General features: G+C 41.8%; 2 protein-coding genes across 4 annotated transcripts in view; one reads left to right on the top strand and one right to left on the bottom strand.

Annotated features, from left to right (window-relative positions):
• Positions 1-991: 991 nt before the first annotated feature.
• gldn (gliomedin) lies at positions 992-6,692 on the top strand. The gene is made up of 10 exons (XM_005463167.4): positions 992-1,792; positions 3,390-3,441; positions 3,529-3,546; positions 3,696-3,794; positions 4,313-4,414; positions 4,513-4,629; positions 4,816-4,899; positions 4,984-5,109; positions 5,206-5,356; positions 5,448-6,692. The coding sequence occupies exons 1-10, from the start codon at positions 1,250-1,252 to the stop codon at positions 5,911-5,913; spliced, it is 1,758 nt and encodes a 585-aa protein (XP_005463224.1). The 5' UTR covers positions 992-1,249; the 3' UTR covers positions 5,914-6,692.
• Positions 6,693-6,948: 256 nt separating this feature from the next.
• dmxl2 (Dmx-like 2) overlaps positions 6,949-19,820 on the bottom strand; it is a 39,098-nt gene continuing 26,226 nt past the window's right edge. For 2 of the 3 annotated variants that reach the window (XM_005463170.3, XM_025908691.1), the window contains exons 39-54: positions 16,807-16,997; positions 16,556-16,689; positions 16,381-16,466; positions 16,003-16,204; positions 15,333-15,450; positions 14,251-14,316; positions 13,472-13,558; positions 13,082-13,203; positions 12,819-12,957; positions 11,366-11,426; positions 11,092-11,219; positions 10,939-11,016; positions 10,738-10,829; positions 10,594-10,646; positions 10,277-10,494; positions 6,949-8,658 (exon numbers count right to left, since the gene is read on the bottom strand). In XM_005463170.3, the coding sequence (XP_005463227.1) occupies positions 8,449-8,658; positions 10,277-10,494; positions 10,594-10,646; positions 10,738-10,829; positions 10,939-11,016; positions 11,092-11,219; positions 11,366-11,426; positions 12,819-12,957; positions 13,082-13,203; positions 13,472-13,558; positions 14,251-14,316; positions 15,333-15,450; positions 16,003-16,204; positions 16,381-16,466; positions 16,556-16,689; positions 16,807-16,997 (1,985 nt within the window). In that variant the 3' untranslated portion in view covers positions 6,949-8,448. The remainder of the gene's footprint in view (positions 8,659-10,276; positions 10,495-10,593; positions 10,647-10,737; positions 10,830-10,938; positions 11,017-11,091; positions 11,220-11,365; positions 11,427-12,818; positions 12,958-13,081; positions 13,204-13,471; positions 13,559-14,250; positions 14,317-15,332; positions 15,451-16,002; positions 16,205-16,380; positions 16,467-16,555; positions 16,690-16,806; positions 16,998-19,820) is intronic. The other variant, XM_025908695.1, reaches the window with a different exon arrangement.

Genomic DNA, 19,820 nt, shown 5'->3' with positions numbered 1-19,820 from the left:
AAGAAAAGAAAAGAAAATTATTATAAAAACACACATGTACACATCTGCTGGAGCAGTTCAAGCTGTTCAACCACTGGCCATCAGTGACCCACACCCTCAGGCCACAGTGCACACACTACAGGGTGAGCTCAGGGCTTGAATCTATGTTGCTTGGCTGATTTCTTCCTCTACCTCCTCCTATGCTGAACCCGTGTGTGTGTTTGTGTAAAAGCGCTTTAACGCGGCTGCAAGAGCATGTAGGTCAGCTACATGAAGTCAGCAGTGCTCTAAAACACCACAGAGGCCAATTAACTTACTCATTAAAGCACTATTAAGGTAGTCACATCTTTGTTTAAGCCAAAGCAGGCAGTACCAGCTACCTTTTGCAGGGAGAAAAGCTTTAAATGCCTTAATTTTTTTTCTGCTGAATTGTCACCTTTCCAGTTAAATGTCATTTTTCAGTTCTAAATCAAAGCTGTGGAAATGGGCCATTGTTGCAGCTGGTGAATGGAGGCTGTGAGGATGTGACAAGGACGAGAGCCGGGGGGAGAAATTCAAGGATACAGGAGGTGGGAAAAAGGAGAAAACTCAGTGGAGCTATATTAGTGGTAATACATAATGATGTAATGTATTTTCTTTTAATGCCATATAGGCCTAACAACAACAACAACAATAATAATGTAATTATGTAATAATGTAATTGTACCAGTGAACAGTTGTTTTTTTCTGGTGTATTCGGGCTTTCTTGTAATGTGTTTGAGTCCTCTTGTGTGTTCATCATATATGTGCACGTGCATGTGTGTGTGTGAGAGAGAGAGATGTCAGTCTGCCCACGGCGGTGCAGTAGAATGGGTTCAGATGAATATAAATCAGGTGACTGAACAGGCGGGGGTTTCTCCCCAGACAAGCTCAGAAGATTGTGTAATGCCCACTCCTACATCACTGGTTTCCATGTACACACACACACACACACACACACACTGAAAGACACTCACACACATACATAACCCCGTCTCCACTTGGTGAACAACCACTGTATTTACCAGTCTGCCTTCAGACAGACCACCAGTGTGGAGCTCAGACACTGAAGCTGACTAGATTTTATTTGGAGATTTCAAACAAGCTGAACAGGAGCTTAAATTTCCAAACTAATTTCTTGGATTAGTTTGAATGTTAGATGGTTTGATTTTTGGTGGGAGCATCTTGTTCCATAAGGTCGTAGAGCTAACACATCCTCTGTGCTGTTTCACTGTTCTTTCATTGTCTTTGAATGCTGAGGTCAGTGGCTGACCCCCAGAAGAGAGGAGGTGAAGTGGTGACCATGTGGATTCCCACACCCAGTATGACTCTCCCTCAGCGGATGGTGCTGTATGGGACGTGTGTCGTGGCACTGATGAACTCTATAGGCCTTCTGGTGCTCTTGGTCCAGCAGAATGAGCAGTGTGCCAGGCTGGAGCAGACAGAGGCACGGCTGATGGAGGTGGAGCAGAGCTCAGTGGTGGAGTTTCTTCAGGAGGTGCCCAGAGGAGCAGCGGGGCTGCGGGCGAGTGTGGGGGAACAGCCACAATATCAGTTCCAATACTCCAGGAACAAGAGGAGCAAAGAAGTGGAAAAGGAGCTACAGCAGGAGCTGCAGGAGATTCGCCAGGAGGAGGGAAAGGAGATCAGTGAGCAGGAGGCCAGCCAGGAGGTCGGAGAGGAAACCGAGAAGAGGACGAAGCACGAGAAGCACAGGCAGCGGCACAGCCAGCACTACCACAAGGCGCACATGCAGGACGACATGATGATGATGATGACTTACTCCATGGTCCCGGTGAGTCTACATCCTTGAATGAGAGAGAGAGAAGGCAGGCCAGGACATTTAGAGCAGCTCAGCCTGCTTCCTTGTTTTGTGATTGCTTAATAATGCTGTTGCTAATGGTTCACTGGACTAATGGCTGAAAGTTGCAACGCTCCTGGAGCCTGACGATCCAGCAGCGCCGAAGGTTCCAGATCCTGTTTGTGGTAATATGATTACAGGCATTTTATTTTAGATGTCCTAATCAAACTCCAACAGAATATGTACATTTATCAAACTACTTTTTTTTAAACACACTTGCTTTTTAATTTTGTACCATTTTAAGCTTCTACTCAGCTACATTTCAAAGAAAAACTGTAGTTATTTAACATACTGAGATTCTGCATTCAAATCATGCTCATCTCATTGAATATGACTGCACAAAGTCAATATTATTACGTGTCAAATAATAATAATAATATTCCTCACATATAATTATGTATATATCTTAAATATTATTCTATAGATACTGACTTAAAAGCACCATACAAAAGAATTTCAACCAGTGTGAATGACTGAATTTGAACCAATGAATGTTAATGTAACTTAAAAAAGGAAACATTCCTGACATTCTCAGTAACACTGAACAGTCTGATTTCTCTGGAAACACTCTGTGAAACTCATTAACTATCTTCTGATGACTCAGAGGGTAACGGTAAGGGTTTGGGGGCGTTATGTGTAGCTGGTGGATTTCAAGATGCATAATGGATGAAGTTAGAGCCACAAATTCAACTGTGAGACAAGAGCAAATCAGATTTCAAGCTAGCACTTTAGTCAGTGCAGTCCCCTTTTGCTCTGAACATGAACCCTTTACCCTTCTGCCATCAAAGCCTAGACGAGTAAAACTAGTCAGTAGTTTTTGAACTGCAAAACAGAAACTGGCTATTCTATTTTAGAGAATATCATATAAAAAGACTGGAGTTAGATTTACCCCATATATCCAAAGAAAGTGACATTTAATCTTCCTTTAGAGCACCTTGCCTCAGTGCTTCCCTACAGAGCCAACAGTGTGCAGCAGTCAGACTTAGTAATTCACTAATGTCAGCAAACAGTCAGTTTTTCAACACACAGCCAAAATTCTACCTGCACTTTAAAAAGGTGACGCCCGCCTTGCAGGAACTAGGGTCAGCATCAACAAGCCCTTAATCTCCATGCAATATTTTAGCTCCTCTTGCTCTTTGCTCTTTAATAACCTAGCTCAGAGTCAAATGTAAAACAATTAATACTCAGACTGTAGTAACAGTGTTAATTTACTTTTTTCCCTCTACTAAAATGATGTTGGTCAGTCAGTTTAATGTGTATGCCAGGCTCATGTTCTGGCCTGTGCACAGAATGCTGACTCCTACCTAATGAGTGTGAACACCACACAATTAACAAGATGCTAACTGCAGTTTCCTTAATGGCTGCTGGTGTCTTTTAACAAGAAGGGGTTTCTGAAGTCTACACAGACAAACTTTGACTGACATGTTAAAAGGTGCAGGGTTTTTATTTTTAATAGAGTAATTTTAGGTAAAGTATGCTGCTAAATTTACTGCATTAATATATATATATATTTTTTCCTCTTTTACTTCAGATCAAAGTGCTGATTGATATTTGCAACAGCACCAGGGGAGTCTGCATAGCTGGTATGTTTTACTCATATGAATCATGTGATCAAGTTCAGAATATTACTTTTTAAAAATTCTCTAACATTTCTAAACTTTCGTTTACAGGCCCTCCAGGTCCGCCGGGTAAGTCAACCCACAATTCCTAATCCAAATTTAAAACCTGCTGTCGGGTATGTCTCCTTTGTGGTTTAGTGACCCATATTCTTGATAAATCTTTTTAAATTTTATTCTTTTATTAAGTCCACAGTAAAGATTTTTTTGTGTTACTCTAGGTTTGCCTGGTGCAGATGGCCTGCCTGGACACAATGGGACTGATGGCATCCCAGGACTGAATGGACTTCCTGGGGCTGATGGGAAAAGAGGAAGAAAAGGTAAGGAATTAGTGCTTTCTCTCTGTATCCATCTTTATTATGTCCTCAGGCAATCTTGGCCATTTAAGCATAGAAGTACTGGTACAGTGTAAAAGTCAAAAGGTTGAGTATAACCTGCAGAGAAAAGTATTAAAATAGCAAAAAAGAAGAAACAGCCACTTAAAATCCTTGGCATGCACACACACACACACACACGCACAGACTTCTTTCTGTCCATGTATCACAATGCAAGCAGAATTTATTCACAGCCGATTCTATTTTTGCTTCATGAATGAGTGAAGAGTTTGAAACAGCTTTCTTCCCTTGCCGATATTATTCATCTCTGTGGTTTTGGGCTTCAGCTGAATGAACTGGAAAACTGTCTTCCAGTATTCTCCCACTTCACTCTGCTCTCCTCCACAGTGGATGGCATGATTCATGCCAGCAATTCAATGGGACAATTCATTTTAACAATGGGGCAAAGTGTATTGAGGTTACGAATACAATGTTTTAGCTATTTTGCACGGTGTTCTCCGCAGGGCCACCAGGTGAGAAAGGAGAACCAGGAGAAAGAGGGGAGCGAGGAGAGCCGGGCCCACCCGGAGAGAATATCCAACCATCCAATGATGCCATTATTGAGGGCAAGCAGAACTTTATTGACTTGAACCATTTTGCAGCTGACATGAAATAAAAATACATGTAAATGGATAACATTTTAACATTCTCTCCATCTGAGCAGGTCCTCCTGGGCCTCCAGGACCACCTGGGCCTATGGGTCCTCCTGGCCCCCCTGGGCCTCAGGGGCCTCCCAGAATAGGGCACCGCAGAGCTCACCTCCAAGCTTCTCATAATCAGGGTGAGAGATCAGTCATACTTTGCAGGTGACATTTGTGATCCTGGAAACAGTTATCGACAAAATATTTTTCAATGCAATAACTTGAGAGCTTTGATTGCATTGCTTGAGACGCCCCCCCCCCGAAACCTCCTGACAAACTAGTCCATCAATGACGTGACTAAAACAGGATAAAACTGTTTCTAACAGGGCTGCTACATGCAATTCCAAATGATGAAACCTCACCTGTAAAGGAGACAGAAAAACTACACGAGAAGGCTGCCAAGAGGAACGGTACGTTTCCAGAGGAGTCTGTGTTCATGTGCAGTCATGTGACCTGTGAGTAAATCACCTGAGATCTTTTGTTTTTTCCCACAGACTGCCTGATTAAGTCTCTGATCAACCCCAGAAATGTGACAAAGATGAAAACCACATTTGGCACATGGATGAAGGACACCGCTCAGCTCAGTGATGAGCGAATATGGGTGGCGGATCACTTTTCTGGTAGGCTGGTTACGGAGTGTCGCGCAGGTGCTCCTGTCCCCACTTTTCTAATCCCCACATCTTTTAGCAGTAAAGATTTTGCTTGTTCTTCCCCAGGTCGCATGCTGAAGGAGTACAAAAGCATTTCCTCCTTCCAGAAGAACAGCAGCGACACCATAGACGTTATAAAGTACTATCAAGGCTGCGGCCACATCGTTCACAATGGTTTCTTTTATTATCATGCTGCTGGCACTCCTAGCATTGCCAAGTAAGCCTTAAAGCCACTCGATTCACATCAAGGTGATTTTTTGTGACTTCCACATGCTTCATTTAGCAGCTTCCTGCTTGTGTGTTCACAGATTTGACTTCAGCACCAAAAGACTTCAGACTCTCACTATTGAAAACTCTTTGTACAACAACCTCGCCTACCTGCTCCCCAACTCTAAGACCTACTTCAAGCTGGCAGCAGATGAGAATGGCCTGTGGCTGATCTTTGCATCCAATGTTGACGAGAGCATCATGGTGGCCCAGCTGGACCAGAAGACCTTCTCCGTCACATCCTACGTGAACACCACCTATCCTCGCACCAAAGCCGGCAATGCTTTCATCGCCTGTGGCGTCCTGTATGTCACCGACACCAAGGACACCAGAGTCACCTTTGCGTTTGACCTGCTGAAGGGAAAGCCGGTCAATGTGACCTTTGACCTGAGGTCTGCTGGTGAAGTGCTGGCAATGCTCTCCTACAGCCCAAAGGACAGACACCTGTATGTTTGGGACCACAGCTACGTCAGGCTCTATGTGGTCCACTTCATCTCTGATGAGTGAGAAACATGATGTCCGAACACGACTTTTACAGTAAATACTGAGAACAAAATGCCTGCACTTTCATCTATTCACTGCATCTGGAAACTGATAACACAAGAGTGACATACAGTGTGTGTGTCACTGTTTTAAATTTATTGTCCTGTGTTACTTTTGTGTTAAGTGAAATTGTAATTGACCGTCAAACTATTTCACTAAAGTAAATATGGTTTTAGTTAACAAGAAGTTTGCGCTGTTGCCTCACAGGTAGAAGGTCCTGGGTTTGAGTCTGCCACACTGCCAGGGCCTTTCTGTATGGAATTTGCATGTGTGTGGGTTCTCCCCATGTAGTCCTCCCACAGTCCAAAGACATCCAGTTAGCGGGGTTAGCTTAATTGGCAATTATAAATTGCCCATAGGTGTGAATGTTTGTCTGTTAGCCCTGCAGCGACTGCTGACCTGTCCAGGGTGTATCCGTCCTGTCGTGGAAGAAAATGTATGAATGGATGTATGAAGGAAGTGCTGTATTTACTGTACATGGAGTTTCCAAAGGACACAAGACTTACTAATAGTGTGAAAACTTATCATTTTGTATCAGCTGGCAGTTTATGCCAAACAAACCTATAACTCAACTTTTGTTGCCATTTGCGTTTTTGCATGGTTGTCACCACTGCTTGATTTTTATACAGATGTAACTTGTGATGTCCCTTTCCCCTCTTTCTGTACATATAGACAAACCTGCCTTTGTAAGGAAGCAGCACAGCTCTCTGGCTGCACAAGATAATAAAAATAAAATAAAAAATAAAAAAAAAAGCGCCAAATCATCCTGATGAAATAAAAAGAATTTATTCACTTTACAAAGGTAAAACTGACCATGACCTGTTCTCTTACACACCTTCAGGCTCAAGTACCCTAATAGGCCTCTACTCATAATAATGGCTTCTTTTGGATTGTTTGATGTGCACGTACGCACATGCACGCGCGCGCACACACACACGACACCAGTGGGACCATTGGGGAAACACTTAAGATGCATACAGTACACACAGAGGGCAGAAAGAGAGGGAGAGAAACACAAATCTCTTTAATAAATACCATACATACACTTAACAAAAGTTACAACTAATCCAACTGGTATGATACAAACCAAAAATAAAGAAATGCCTTCATGTTTGTACAAGGTTGTTGTGATAGTTCATATATATATATTTATATAATTTATATAATAAAACTATTTCAAACGTTGTACTAGTAGGCCAAATAAAGCCAGACATTCATTTGTATATAATCGTTTCCTCTTTAATAACCTATTTATTTGAAATAAACTTTTAGTGTCTCCAGAATTTGAGTGCAAATATCTATTCCTTATGGATGAAACAGTAAAAACAACTAGTGAGGTAAACACGCACTTACATACAGTAGACTGTTGCACATCTCCCAGTCAGATTACAGTAAAACCCCTTACATTCCTAAAATAAAAGGCAATAAGTTAAATAGCTTTACAAAGGAATGGTCAACCAAATGAACAAACATAAATAATTTAAATAAGAAAATCAACTCAATTTTTAAAAAAAATCTTTGTGATAAAACCAGAAGTGAACCTTTGTGTTTCTGCTCTGGGGTGGGCGGGTGGGTAGATCTTTAGCGTTGTACCAGACAGATGGAAACACTGAAATCACAGTCACAGGAGTAAAACACACCGTCTTCCAAACAGGAATGTTCTAGCAGTGAGTCTGCCGCACAAACAGGCATTTGAGGGCAGGTGGGTGCGCAGACATATAGATGGCAGACACAGCAGAGTGAACACGCACGCAGAGGGCCAAGCTGGAGCGGGCTGAACCCAAACCATTATAGGCCAAGTGAGTGATGGGCAGCCAGTGGAAAAAAGAGGGGGGGGGGATACAGACAGGTGTCACTATCAGGAGCAAATGCACCATCAACTCTTCCACGCAGCTGAGAAAGCTGGGCAAATAAAAGGCAGGAGGGTGGGGGGTAAAAACCATTGAAACAAAATGCAGATTCCAACAACTCGATTCACACTGGAAACCACTGACTTAATAACAAACCACAGTGCTGGTTACAGTAGATGCTAAGAGATTTCAGCTGTGGGCACAAAATGACGACAGTTACACACTTTTAAAATTTTTGCTTGAGCACTTTTACAGAGCACTATCAATAGACCTGTGATTGCACCGCATAACGAGAACAGGACATGCATAGCTTCCCTATGGACACACTCTAAGAGTAGAGACTCTTCGATAAAATTACAATAAAACTAGCTTTAAAATCAAGTATGATACCGTTTGCTTGTAACTTTGTTTTCAGCCTTTGGGAAAATAAAATGTTTGCAGCTCCGTTTTTAATCGTTCTGGATACGACCAACAGTAAACTCATGAACACCGTTCATGTTGAAAGATGCCAACAGCGTGGTAATCTTTTGACTAACTCTTCCCCCAGCAGCGTTTCTATTAATGCCTACAGAGTGTTACAGAAGCATTTCGGTTTTTTCCTCCACATTTTGACCCTTTCCTCTTAGGACCCTCAGAATTACAAAAGGCATTACAGGGCGTCAACCAAGCTGCTGGGGATATTGTAGCGGTCTGGGAGGACCCTCATCTTTAGGGTGCCGTCTGCTCCGCAGGTGAAGATACGGTTTCCGGGTCGCGTCTCCACCTGCATGACCCCTGCTCCGATGTTCCGGAAGATGGACTGCTTGGCGTGCTCGGTGCTAAAAGAGTGCATGAGCCCGTGGCCGGCTAGCTTCCACACCTGGATATAAAGGAAGAGAGAGAGAGCGAGAACAGAGTATATAATTAGTTTATTTTCCCAGGGTTTTCTTGATGAATAAAAAAGAAAAAAAGTTTGATTTAGGACTAAAAAAAACCCCCAAACAAAGCATGTTTTACATAATGAAATTTGGCTGGGGACACCACTTGTTTGGCATTTGTGATCAATTAGCATTTTTCCATGTTGTTTCTACAAAGAGACAAATGTGCTTTAAGGCTCCAGACAACCCCCCCCAAAAAAGAAGGTTGCTGGAGGTTGATGGCAGTAGCAGGAAAAGAGAAAGAGGTTGGACATGGGTATAGAGTGCTAATCTGTGTTTGCTTTTGTCAGTTGCAGGTTGACGTAGTTGCCGGTAGTTTGCATAGATGCTGACTTGTCTGTAAACACTCGCCAAGCAGAAGTGAAATGATTGAAAGTCTGATGCAAACAAAAAAAACAACAACAAAAAAAACAGACCGTCTGCACCCTTTCAAATGTGTTAGTTACAGCGATCAGGCACACATTTTACCTCGAAGGTGAACAGCCTTAATTACTGGTTTCCTTTGAGTGTTTTTACATTTCAGAACATGTTGTAGAGTAAATGGCAAGTATTTCCAGACAAGTTGGTGTCTTCCATGAAAACTACAGGTGAGCACAGCAATTTTTATTAGCCAATCAACTAAGTCAGAATACAGAGAACACATTTATCAGTAATAAAAATAATTATCAAATATTTCAGGACAGTAATTTCAACCAGTACTCCACGTGATTATGCCAAACATTAACACACTGCTGCCTTGACTGTCACTGATAAATCCTAAGTCAGATTTCAATATATAACATACAGTAGTCTGGCTGTGTTTTAGTTAGTTCAGCCAAAGTCATAACGAACTATTTTTAGTGACAAGAAGAACAAGGATTCCTGCAGCAGACAGTATGGCACCCACAGAGGCTTTATCATCAAATCAGTCTGAGTTTACATTCAAAGATAAAAGAATCTGAGATGACTAAAAGCAGCACGAAAGACTCACTTCTCTAAATCTTTTGCCTTTAACATTTTCTTGTTCCTGCTTACAATATCTATAACAAGAACGCAGTCACCTCGGCAGTGCAGTGTTGACCTTTAGACCAGATCACCTCTGTGTTTTAAGTCTTCGATCTTTTTCTCTCTGTTTAACACCCACATGTAAATCATACCCTCCACTGATTGTTGTCCTCTTGTGTACCAGTATAAATGCCGTGCTTTTCAGTGCTTCAGGGTCAGCTTAACTTTCCGGACCCACTCACCAGGCTGGTAAGCCCACTGTATACCGGAATACTTAATAAACAAACCACAACAGCAAAGCCTGAGAAACTAGACCTGGAATCTTAAATCCAGGGACAAAAGTGTTGTTTGAAGGCTAGAGGGCTGCACCAAATACTCCAGTTTATGAACTTAAAACAAAACAAAACTGTTGGCTTAAATGTATAATAATTCTCACTAGTTTTGATGTTGAATGCTTTACACAGTAATTAAGTTCAATAACATTCACTGACACCAAATGATATTATTTCTCAGCACACAATGTGAGTGTGACTATGCATCAGCAAGGAAGTGAGTGAGAGAAAGAGCATGCATCACCTTCATGTTGCCCTCTGCAGAGCCAGTGACGAAGAAGTCCTCAAAGGCATCCAATGCGAGGGCCTTGATGGCTGAGTCATGGGCCTGGAAAGTGTGGAGCAGCTGCCGCTGGCGGATGTCAAACACGCACACAAAGCCTTTTCTGCCTCCAGTGATCAGCAGCTGCTGTTTAGGAGCATACTGAAGCACAGTGGCCCCGTTCTCATGGCAGGGAAAAGCTGAAAGGGGAGGAAGGAAGTAAAAGTGGATAAACTTGAAATATAGGGAAAAAGAAAATCACCAAAACTGACTTATTAGAATAAATATGGATTTCTCACCGTGCACCATAGTGTTGTTAGGTGAAATCAGAGTGTCCCACAGGCAAACATTTCTATAAATAACATAAAGCAAAATATTAGGCTGCTGAAAAAAAATAAACAAAGAGAAAAAGAGCAGTGTTTGATTAGTAGTCCAATTCTGACCTGTTATCATTGGACTGTCCGGCCGTGGCGATGAGACTGGAGGATGTGATGAAAGCGAAATCCCCGCAGGTCTTAGTGTGGCATTGCCAACTCTGACAGCAAGAACAGGAAAATAAAAGCACATTTTCATTTAAATTACACAGACCATTCATGCTGTGTGTGTGCTGCGACTGTAAATAAGGAGGTGGGAGGGAACCTTACCAGGTACGGTTTGGGGTTGGACGATGTCTGGTTAACCTGCCAGAGGCTGAGGAAGCCCTCTCCATCAGCGACTCCGCACTACAAGAAGGTTTCAGAGGAATCAGAACAATAGCACTGTGCACACAAAACACAGTTGCTACTTTGTGTGTGTACCTTATTGCCCTGGGAGTTGAAATAGAGCCGGGTGACTCGAGCGTTGCCTGCTTGTCTGAAGCAAATGAGCTGCTGAGGTCTGTTCCATTCAAACATCCTCACGCTACCATCCTGAGCCCCAGTCATGTCTGACACACAGCCCCACACACGAACCAGGAAAAGAAAGGGAGAGAGATGGTGGGAAAAAACATGAATACAAAGTAGAAGAAGCTATATCATTTACTTTTACATGTTAAACATGTATACTGGTGAATCCTCTCAAAGTAGCACTCACAGTACTGATATATGGGATGGGATGTCATTCTCTTCACATTGTTTAGATTCCTCTTCATAATCTGAAAGACATCAATATAAACATACATTTATCTTGTAATTAGCTTGAATTCATTGGGCAAACAATTAAATTAACTATCTGAAAACATCAGGCCTCAGTAACATAAGCCTAGTGAGTGGTTGGAGACCCCCTGAACAATAACTGTTGCCCATTTGGGTCCCACTCGTCACAGTGTCACCACCACTTAGCGTGCATTTAGCAAGTTTTTGCAGACAAATTGGTTTACACATTAATCAAAGGCGACCATATCAATCTGCTGCCAGCCAAAGCAATCGCAAACAGCTACTCAGTGCAGCGCCGATCATCAGAGGTCATCAAGGCGTCTTTAAGGCTTTTTAACTGGAGCCTTATGCAAACCTCAGCAGTAACGTGATTGGATGATGGGCTGACTGAGGCACTGTCTATGTGAGTTTAAATCACTTTTATCAAATCTTTTACTCAGACACACATGACACTCGTTCAGACTTATGGTGAATTACACACCAACACATCAAATCAAACATCAAGCAAATTTCTGCAGATTGCCTCAATATTCAGAGCTTTCAGCTCTTTTAGTCAAAACTCATTCCTGCACTTTCATGACTTCTTTAGCATCAACAATATCTTTAAAGTATTTTACGTGCATGTAATTTCAGAAGATTTTCGTCTTGACAAAACTTTTCACTGACCACTGCCGTAAACTAAGACTAATTCTAAAACTGGACAGATAGTAGCTTTTACATGAAATATAAGTGCAACTAATTTTGCTGCACATCAGAACATGATAATTGAATATGATAAGAGAACCCTCCTCACCCTCACATTTAAGAAAACCCCTTCCACAGACGTTTGAACCTCTGTGACACCCTCTGTCTTGTCCTCCTTTGTGTATCACACTAAACATTTATCACCATGGCTGGGACACGGAGAACCTGTCTGTGTGTTAGTCTGACGCAAATCTGTACCTTGGCTAGCCGGCTGAAAGGGCTTTCTGATATCTGTGTTTATATGTAGCCATCACTGCCAGGCAGACACACCCCCAGTCTGTATCAGCATCTACAGACTCAGCAGGCCAGCTGTTTAGTCGGCGTGGTTCAGCAGCGATAACAATAAAAAACAAACTTTGCCTGAAAACGTGCAAGCCCTGCAGACTGCTTAATAAAATCCCCACAGTAAATTGATTTTTTTCCAGAATCAGAAGTTTTAAATGAAGCGTTTTCATTTTGTAAAACTACATCTAAATCTTTACTAATGAATATTATGAAATGAAAAGACGGCAGAGTCATACCACCCTTTCTATGAGCCCTGAAACAGAACTTAATCACCCCCTACTGGTTATCACTAAATACTGCTGCCTGGTTTTGCTGGATTCAGGTTGCACAGCTGTGTAGATTTGCAGTGAAGAATCGCGTACCACACTGGCTCCCATACTGGTCTGACCACTACCGAGCCATGGCATGGATGCAGAGACTGGCATCTGCGGTGGTGCAAAGGGGACGGAGCTAGCCTGGGCAATATTGGTGTGCGAAGAACGATGATCTACATCATCAGAGCTGTAAAACAAACAAACAAAAAAACAAAACACAAGCCATCATTTAATTGGAGAGGAGCCCGGGAGTGTGGAGTCTGGGCTCGGTGAGATTTGAAGGAAATTATATGATCTGCTGCTAGTCTGACCTGCGAGACTCCTTATCAAAGTCCTCCCCAATCCACGTGTAGGGCTGGACAGCCACTAGAGTAGACACATCAACCTCTTGGACATCATGGGTGGAAGCCAACACTATTTCATTAGAGTTAGCCTAGGAAAGTAAGGAAGCACGGTGGATAAGGTGAGATAACACATAGCACTAGCTTCTCTGAATTCCTAGAAAGTAACTGACATGTATTTGCTACTCAAAAAAAGGATTTCTAGAAACCTTCATTCAATAGAAATCTATCTAATAATCATGTGTCCATGTACAGTGTCCTCAGAATCAAAGTACTTGGTTATTTCCAGGAAACCTCCAAGGAAATTATGAACCACAAGTTTTCCCCAGTATTTTACACAAGTTAACACCCACAACTGACCTTATTGATGGCAAATGCCATGATTATATCAGACTCCTTGTGGATAATTTTAGCTTTTCCTCCTGGGTAGCCCAAATCAGCCTCCACCTGGAAAAGGCAAAAAGAAAAGGAAAACATAAAAGCTGAAGCGAGAAAGACTAAAATAAGGTTTTCCTGGGTCAGATTAATGGTAAGAAGGACATTTAAAAAATAAAAAATTCCCTCTAGTAGGATAAAGACAGAAAACAGAAAATATTGACAAGTATGACTACTGAGCTTCTGGGCTGACACCCTCCAGTTAGAAAGCCTCACCACCACACCCTGACAGTGAGCATGCAAGTTAGTAGGTTTAAAGTATGTGCCATCTCATTTATGTGCTTTTGAGTCCTGCAGAATCAGACCAGCTAGAAAGGATGTGAGCTACACAGGGAGATGTGTTATTGATAGGTTTGGATATGAGGTTATGTGAGTGGATAAGTGTCCTAAGTGTCCCAGTGAGAGGAAGAGATTAGACATTAGATCTAAGCCATAGAGCTTCAAGTAGATTTTATGCCAAAAAATTACCAGAGCAGTCACTATCAGGCCAAGCTAGAGAGGAGACATGCAGTGCTTTACCCCAGCATGGCGGGATCTCAAAACAAACTGCAAACCAAACCCTGTGCAACTGGTGCAAGATTTCTTTTAGTGTTTAATGCACTTGCTCCTTCAAGCTTGGCTTCCCAATGACTCTCCCAGACAGACAAGATAGACAGATGCTCAGACAGAGCCAGGGCCTGGGCTGGTACAGTAAATTATACTACCTTATAGGAACTGCTAGCTCCTGCTTTGCAGTGTGGGCTTATACGGTCCGTATGGTTCTCTACAGACTACACACACACAGAGGCAATATAGACACAGGACACACCAACACAGCACGACACAACACACATGCACAAACAGAAAAATAAATCATGAAATGAAAATGAAAAAAATTAACAAAGCTGACAGGATATTGTATACTTGGTGATAAAATGGGAGTAAGTCAGACATGTTGCAGCAGGTATGGAGATATGAACTCTGGATCCGACTATTACAGCTGAATTTGACATGATGTTATTCCAGTTAGCGACAAAGGTTTTAATTATTAACTATGCATGAGGACAAGAATCTATAGGAGTTTTTTTTAAGTTCGGACTGTGAGCTGCATAAAAGTGACTGATTCAGACATCACAGAAGGCAGTGAACTCTCTTATACTTGATTATATGTGAAAGGAGTCAAAGCAAAGATAAGAAAAATATTAATAGTGATAAAAATGCTCACTCAGTGCTTTTAAAAAAATAATAAAAAAAAATTTATCAAGGGATGAATTTAGATACATGACTAAGAAAATGACCAAATTGCCATTTCCAACTAATAGACTGCAAAAATATTCCAAAAAAGATCTGGGGCAAAAAAAAATTAAAAAAATATCTGGACTACCGAGCATCTGGATACTGTTTTCCATTTTTATGGGTACCTACTGTGGACACACGGCACACTAAGAACTGAAGTTAACATATTTTATATGCCTTTAATTTATCTTTGTAAAAATTGTTCTGATACTTCACTTCGGCAGGCTAGCTGTTTGATGTCATAGATCATAAATCTCCATGTTTATAGATGTCATGTCTGTATGTGTGGTTACCCTGGCCTAATGTCAGCAAATCCACTTCAGAAATGTGTTTTCTATGACAATAACATGATACACTAGGATGATGAGGAAAAAAAGAATAAAAGAAAAAAACCCCAACATAATACAATTGCTGACTAATGTGACGTTCAAGTACTTAAAATTCATAAAAGAAATTATAAACTTCATCTAAGGAAATAAATAAATAAATATTTTAAATGGTGTGTGCCGACCTCGCTCTGCTTCCTTTTCTTTGTGAAGATGTAACGGATCAATGTCTCCTGAAGAACTTCCTGTTTGACCAGGAAATGCCACAGACGTCGTGCTGGAAAGGACTGGTGGTTCTTTGTCCTAAAGAAAAAAAAAAGTGCATGAAAACAAGGTGATCACAAGCAGGCTGTTTGTAATAAATGAATGTCACTGTGTAAAACCAGTTGCAACAAAGGTGCTGCACCAAAAACACTAACCTCCAAACTAACTATGGCATATAAAAACTAACAGACAAACGCAAATTCCTGTAGACTGCATGGAAGAAACTGTCTTGTCTGCAAACACTTGCCAGCAATCTTTAATAAAAGCCTGAGAAAAACTAAAGCTTGATTTAATGTGATGCAAAAAAAGAACAGCCACTTTCAGAATTAAAGTTATGCCTTCCGGCTGAAACCAACATGTTTCTAATGGTGGAACTTTACTGTGAAGGTGAATATTTTCCATTTCCAGTCAATTTACACTCATTTCACTACCACTTGTGAGCAGTTAGTGAGCTGTTTGGAGAGAATACTGTTTTTTCCCCAGCAACCTGTGGTCACTAACTGGTGTCTACATCTGTGTTACTGAGGCCTTATAAATTTATCTGCTGTAAATACAAAGAGAAAAATGACATATAGATGATTTAATACTCACTTGAAGGGTGTGTTGTCAGGCTCCAGCATGGCCTTATGTCGCAGTATTGCAGGGCCACCTCCTGTGCTGAGGTCAGTAGGGTAAGTGTTGATGTAGTTGGGAGGTGGGCCATCAAACTTATTCATTCGCTCCAACAGAAGCTGCTCCCAGGTCTCTAAAGTCTTCAAGACAGCATTGCTCAGAGGGGACGTGACTGGCAGCTCTGTGACACAAATACATACACAAATTTGATATTCAGAAGCAAAAAGCTATGAAGCGTTTATCTGTGGATTCCATATTATTAACAAATTATTGTTGAAATGTCCTAAACCATTTCAATGCACCTTCATAAAGAATGCATCGCTTACGTTTAGGATCGGTGTTTTGGCGAGGACGTACCTGTGAAGTCCAGGCCAGTGAGAGGAATGAAGTTCTTGACATTGTGATAAGCCAGTTTCACCATGACCAGGCGGATCAGAGACCAGCTACATAACGCACAAACACACAAATAATTAAAATATGAACCACAATGAGTCTCAGAGGAAATAAAGAAAAAGAGGCATGCTGGCTATACCTGTAAGAGTTGGGGTCAGAGTGCTCAGTCATCTGTGTGTCAGAAAGGAAGGCGTCATCATCATCTTCGTCATCCTCGGCACCGCTTTCGTCTGAGTCATACAAGGCGTTGCTGTCTGACAGCGGCAGGAAAGGCTGAGAGGGGAAATGATTAGCAAAGAGTAAATAAAAGGTTTAAATATGTATATTGTTTATTTTTTTTCAACCTTAAGTCTGAATCAAAAATTCAGTTTGACGGCTTTACTCTCTTACTTTGGCCACAAAATAGTCCCACATGCTCAGCTCTGGGGGAATGAACTTCTCCCTGTAGGTGGGTCTTTCAGCAGGAACAGGAGGTGGCGTGGCAGGTGTCTCCTTTACAGGGCGTCCAGGAACCAGCATCCTCATGTTGAATCTGCGTCTGTATCGGTCCACATCCTCTGCTGGGGGCTGAGGGGGAGCCACTGTAGCAGAAGAAGAAATGGTATATTTCAAACACAAGACAATTTGAAAAGAGGTCTGCAGTGTGCTGCATTTTACACAAAGGCTGAAGATCAGCATCACTTTAAATCCAAAAAAGAAAAAGAAATAGATCAGGAGGAAAAGTACTGCATCCACATCCTACACAAAACACATAATACCTGAGAAAGGAGGCTCCTGTCTGCACCTAACTTCAGTCACAAATGAAACGTCATACACTTTTGGAAAGGAGAAATATAAAAAAGGCACAAAAAGCACACGTTTGGGATGTACGCACAGGGCAAGAAACACTCGCTAGTACACAAACCTGCACCATTATCCAGGATGACTATCTCTGGCATCGCACCAGACAAAACAAGACAAGACACAAACCAGAGCAGACAGTGCAGTTAGACACACAGATACTGCACAGTCCATTACATAATAGAATCAGTGAATATTTCATGTGTGGGCACAAAGAACACATCAAACAATGATGGCAAATTTCTTTAGCGATCATGTGCTAAGCATTTCCTCATATCCACAGCACTTAATAGGCAAACACGATGAGACTGGCAACTACAGTATGTTAAGGTTAAAATGAGTTAATTAGAACATGGCAGTTAGGCATCAGCATGTACCTTTTCTCTAAAGCTGTGTGACTGTGGCATGCATGCAGGTTTGCCGCGGCCCTCAAAAGGACAATTTTAACAAGTGATTTTTATCAACAGGCTGGCATTTAAGATGGCCTGTCCTCTAAAGGAGCTCTTCAAAGGGCCCCTGGCCTTGCTCAGAGCTGCCTCAAGCTCTAGAGATGTGGAGTCTAAATGCCAGTCCCCATCTTCCTCCCTCATAAACACAATGTGAGCACGGTATACTCTGGCCTGATGAATATGGATGAACAGTGTCAATTTCAGCCAACAGTGACACAGTAGAGCTGTGAGCACTTAGGGAATGGCTTAGTTTTTGAAATAAACAGACCTGAATCATGTCACACAAGCGCTAGTATAAATCTATAATGCAGTAACTAACTCAACTACAAATTACTTATGTACACCAACTCCATTTGCGTTACTTCAAAATACAATCCCAGTTTCAAGAGAGTTGGGATGCCGTGTAAAATGCAAATTAAAAACAAAATGCAATTTTTGCTAATCTATTTTCATCACAGTAGATCATAGAAACCATATCAAATATTCGAAGGGAGATTAAGTACCATTTTAAGAAAGATATTAACTCGTTCCCAATTTGATAGCAGCAACATGTCTCAAAAGAGTCGGGGCAGGGCCATGTTTACCCACTGTGCAGGATCCAACCTTATTTTAATCTGTAGAAGTCAGGAATGTCTGAGCAGACCAGCTGCTGGACTTTTGGGAGAGGAATGCTGTCCCATTTTTATCTGATATGGGATTGCACCTGCTGAAATCTGCAAAGCCTTCCCTGAAAAAACTAATCTGAATGGGAGCACATGTTCCTCTAAAACCTGTACATACCAGTCAGCACTGATGGTGCCATTCCAGATGTGCAAGCTGCTAGTTCCCTAGGCACTAATATAGTTCCATACCATTTCTGAACTGAGCGCTCTCCTCTTTAGTCTGGAGGATGGTGCATCCATTTTTTAACAAAAATAGAATTTCATCTGACCACAGATCAGTTTTTCCACTTTGTCTTAGTCCATTTGAAATGAAGTTTGATCCAGAGAAGACAACGGTGTTGCCTTCTCTGGCAATGGCCTTGTCCTTTGCGCACAGGGAAGATTTCTCCAGGTTACTTGACCCAATGAATTTTCTTGAATTTATGGACAGTAGATGATGAGATTTTAAAAGTTTTACACTGAAGAAGACCGATGACCCTCAGCTCTTCGAGATGCTCTTTTTTACAAAGCAATCATGTTAGTGACATGTTGTAAATGAACCTGATTAATTGCAAAATGTTACTTTTTAGGCCTTTTGTCACCCTGTTCCATCTTTTGGTATTTGTTGCTGTCATCAAATTCAAAGTGAATGAATACTTTCCATGAAAGAGTAAAATATCTCAATTTAAACATCTGATAGGGTTTTTGTGTTGTATTGTAAATAAAATATAGGTTTAAGAAATGTGTAAATTATTACATTCTGTTATTGTTTAGATTTAACACAGCACCGCAGTGGTTTCCTTGAATTGTGGTTGTATTTCATTCTAAAATCTGGACAACACACAAGTAGATATTTAGCCTGAACGCTACAGGAAGCCTCTGAAAGTGTACCTGGTTTAGTCTCAGATTCAGATATAGTGGGCTGCTCAGCATTGGCCTCTGAATACTCGTTGCTAGGCCCAGCTGGTGCTTCAGTGACACAAAATGAGCACAGAGGACGTTACAACATGTACATGCAATGCAGTATACACACACAAACACACACACAGCTGTTGGCTTGTCATAACACTAGTGGGTTTTTTAAAAAATTTTGTTTGTAATGCTCATTCAGCAGTAGCTTCACGATAGAGGGGTGGGTCAGTCAAGCAGCTGCAACAATGCAAACCTTTACAATTACCATGCACTGCAATTCTGCAAACCAGCACTGCAATCCACCAGCCCAGTTACTCACAGCTGGTGTTAGCTGCAGATACCACAGTGCCCACCCCCTCGTCCCTTAAAACAGGAGGAGGGGGTCGTTTAGGGCGCTGGGTTTCAGTAGGGGTGACAGTGGGGTTTGAGGTGAAGTTGCTCTGCTCTGGTCTTCCTGTCTCTTGAGACTCCTCTGGCCTGGCTGCCTCAAAATCAGCTGGCACTGGGACACAGGGCAGAGGGCACACTCACACAAGACGCCACACACGAGTAGCAGCAGCAT

Source organism: Oreochromis niloticus, linkage group LG1 (assembly GCF_001858045.2).
Source record: "Oreochromis niloticus isolate F11D_XX linkage group LG1, O_niloticus_UMD_NMBU, whole genome shotgun sequence".
In the NCBI taxonomy this organism is placed as follows: domain Eukaryota; kingdom Metazoa; phylum Chordata; class Actinopteri; order Cichliformes; family Cichlidae; genus Oreochromis; species Oreochromis niloticus.
Note: the sequence above shows the minus strand (reverse complement) of the source record. Positions and strands in the feature narration are given on the sequence as shown.

What these genes read in the sequence shown, in the direction of transcription:
- gldn (XM_005463167.4), top strand. Translation starts at nt 1,250, where the DNA reads ATGCTGAGGTCAGTGGCTGACCCCCAGAAGAGAGGAGGTGAAGTGGTG. An exon ending in TGACTTACTCCATGGTCCCG is followed by an intron (nt 1,793 to 3,389) that starts GTGAGTCTACAT and finishes CTTTTACTTCAG; the next exon opens with ATCAAAGTGCTGATTGATAT. An exon ending in GAAGGCTGCCAAGAGGAACG is followed by an intron (nt 4,900 to 4,983) that starts GTACGTTTCCAG and finishes TTTTTCCCACAG; the next exon opens with ACTGCCTGATTAAGTCTCTG.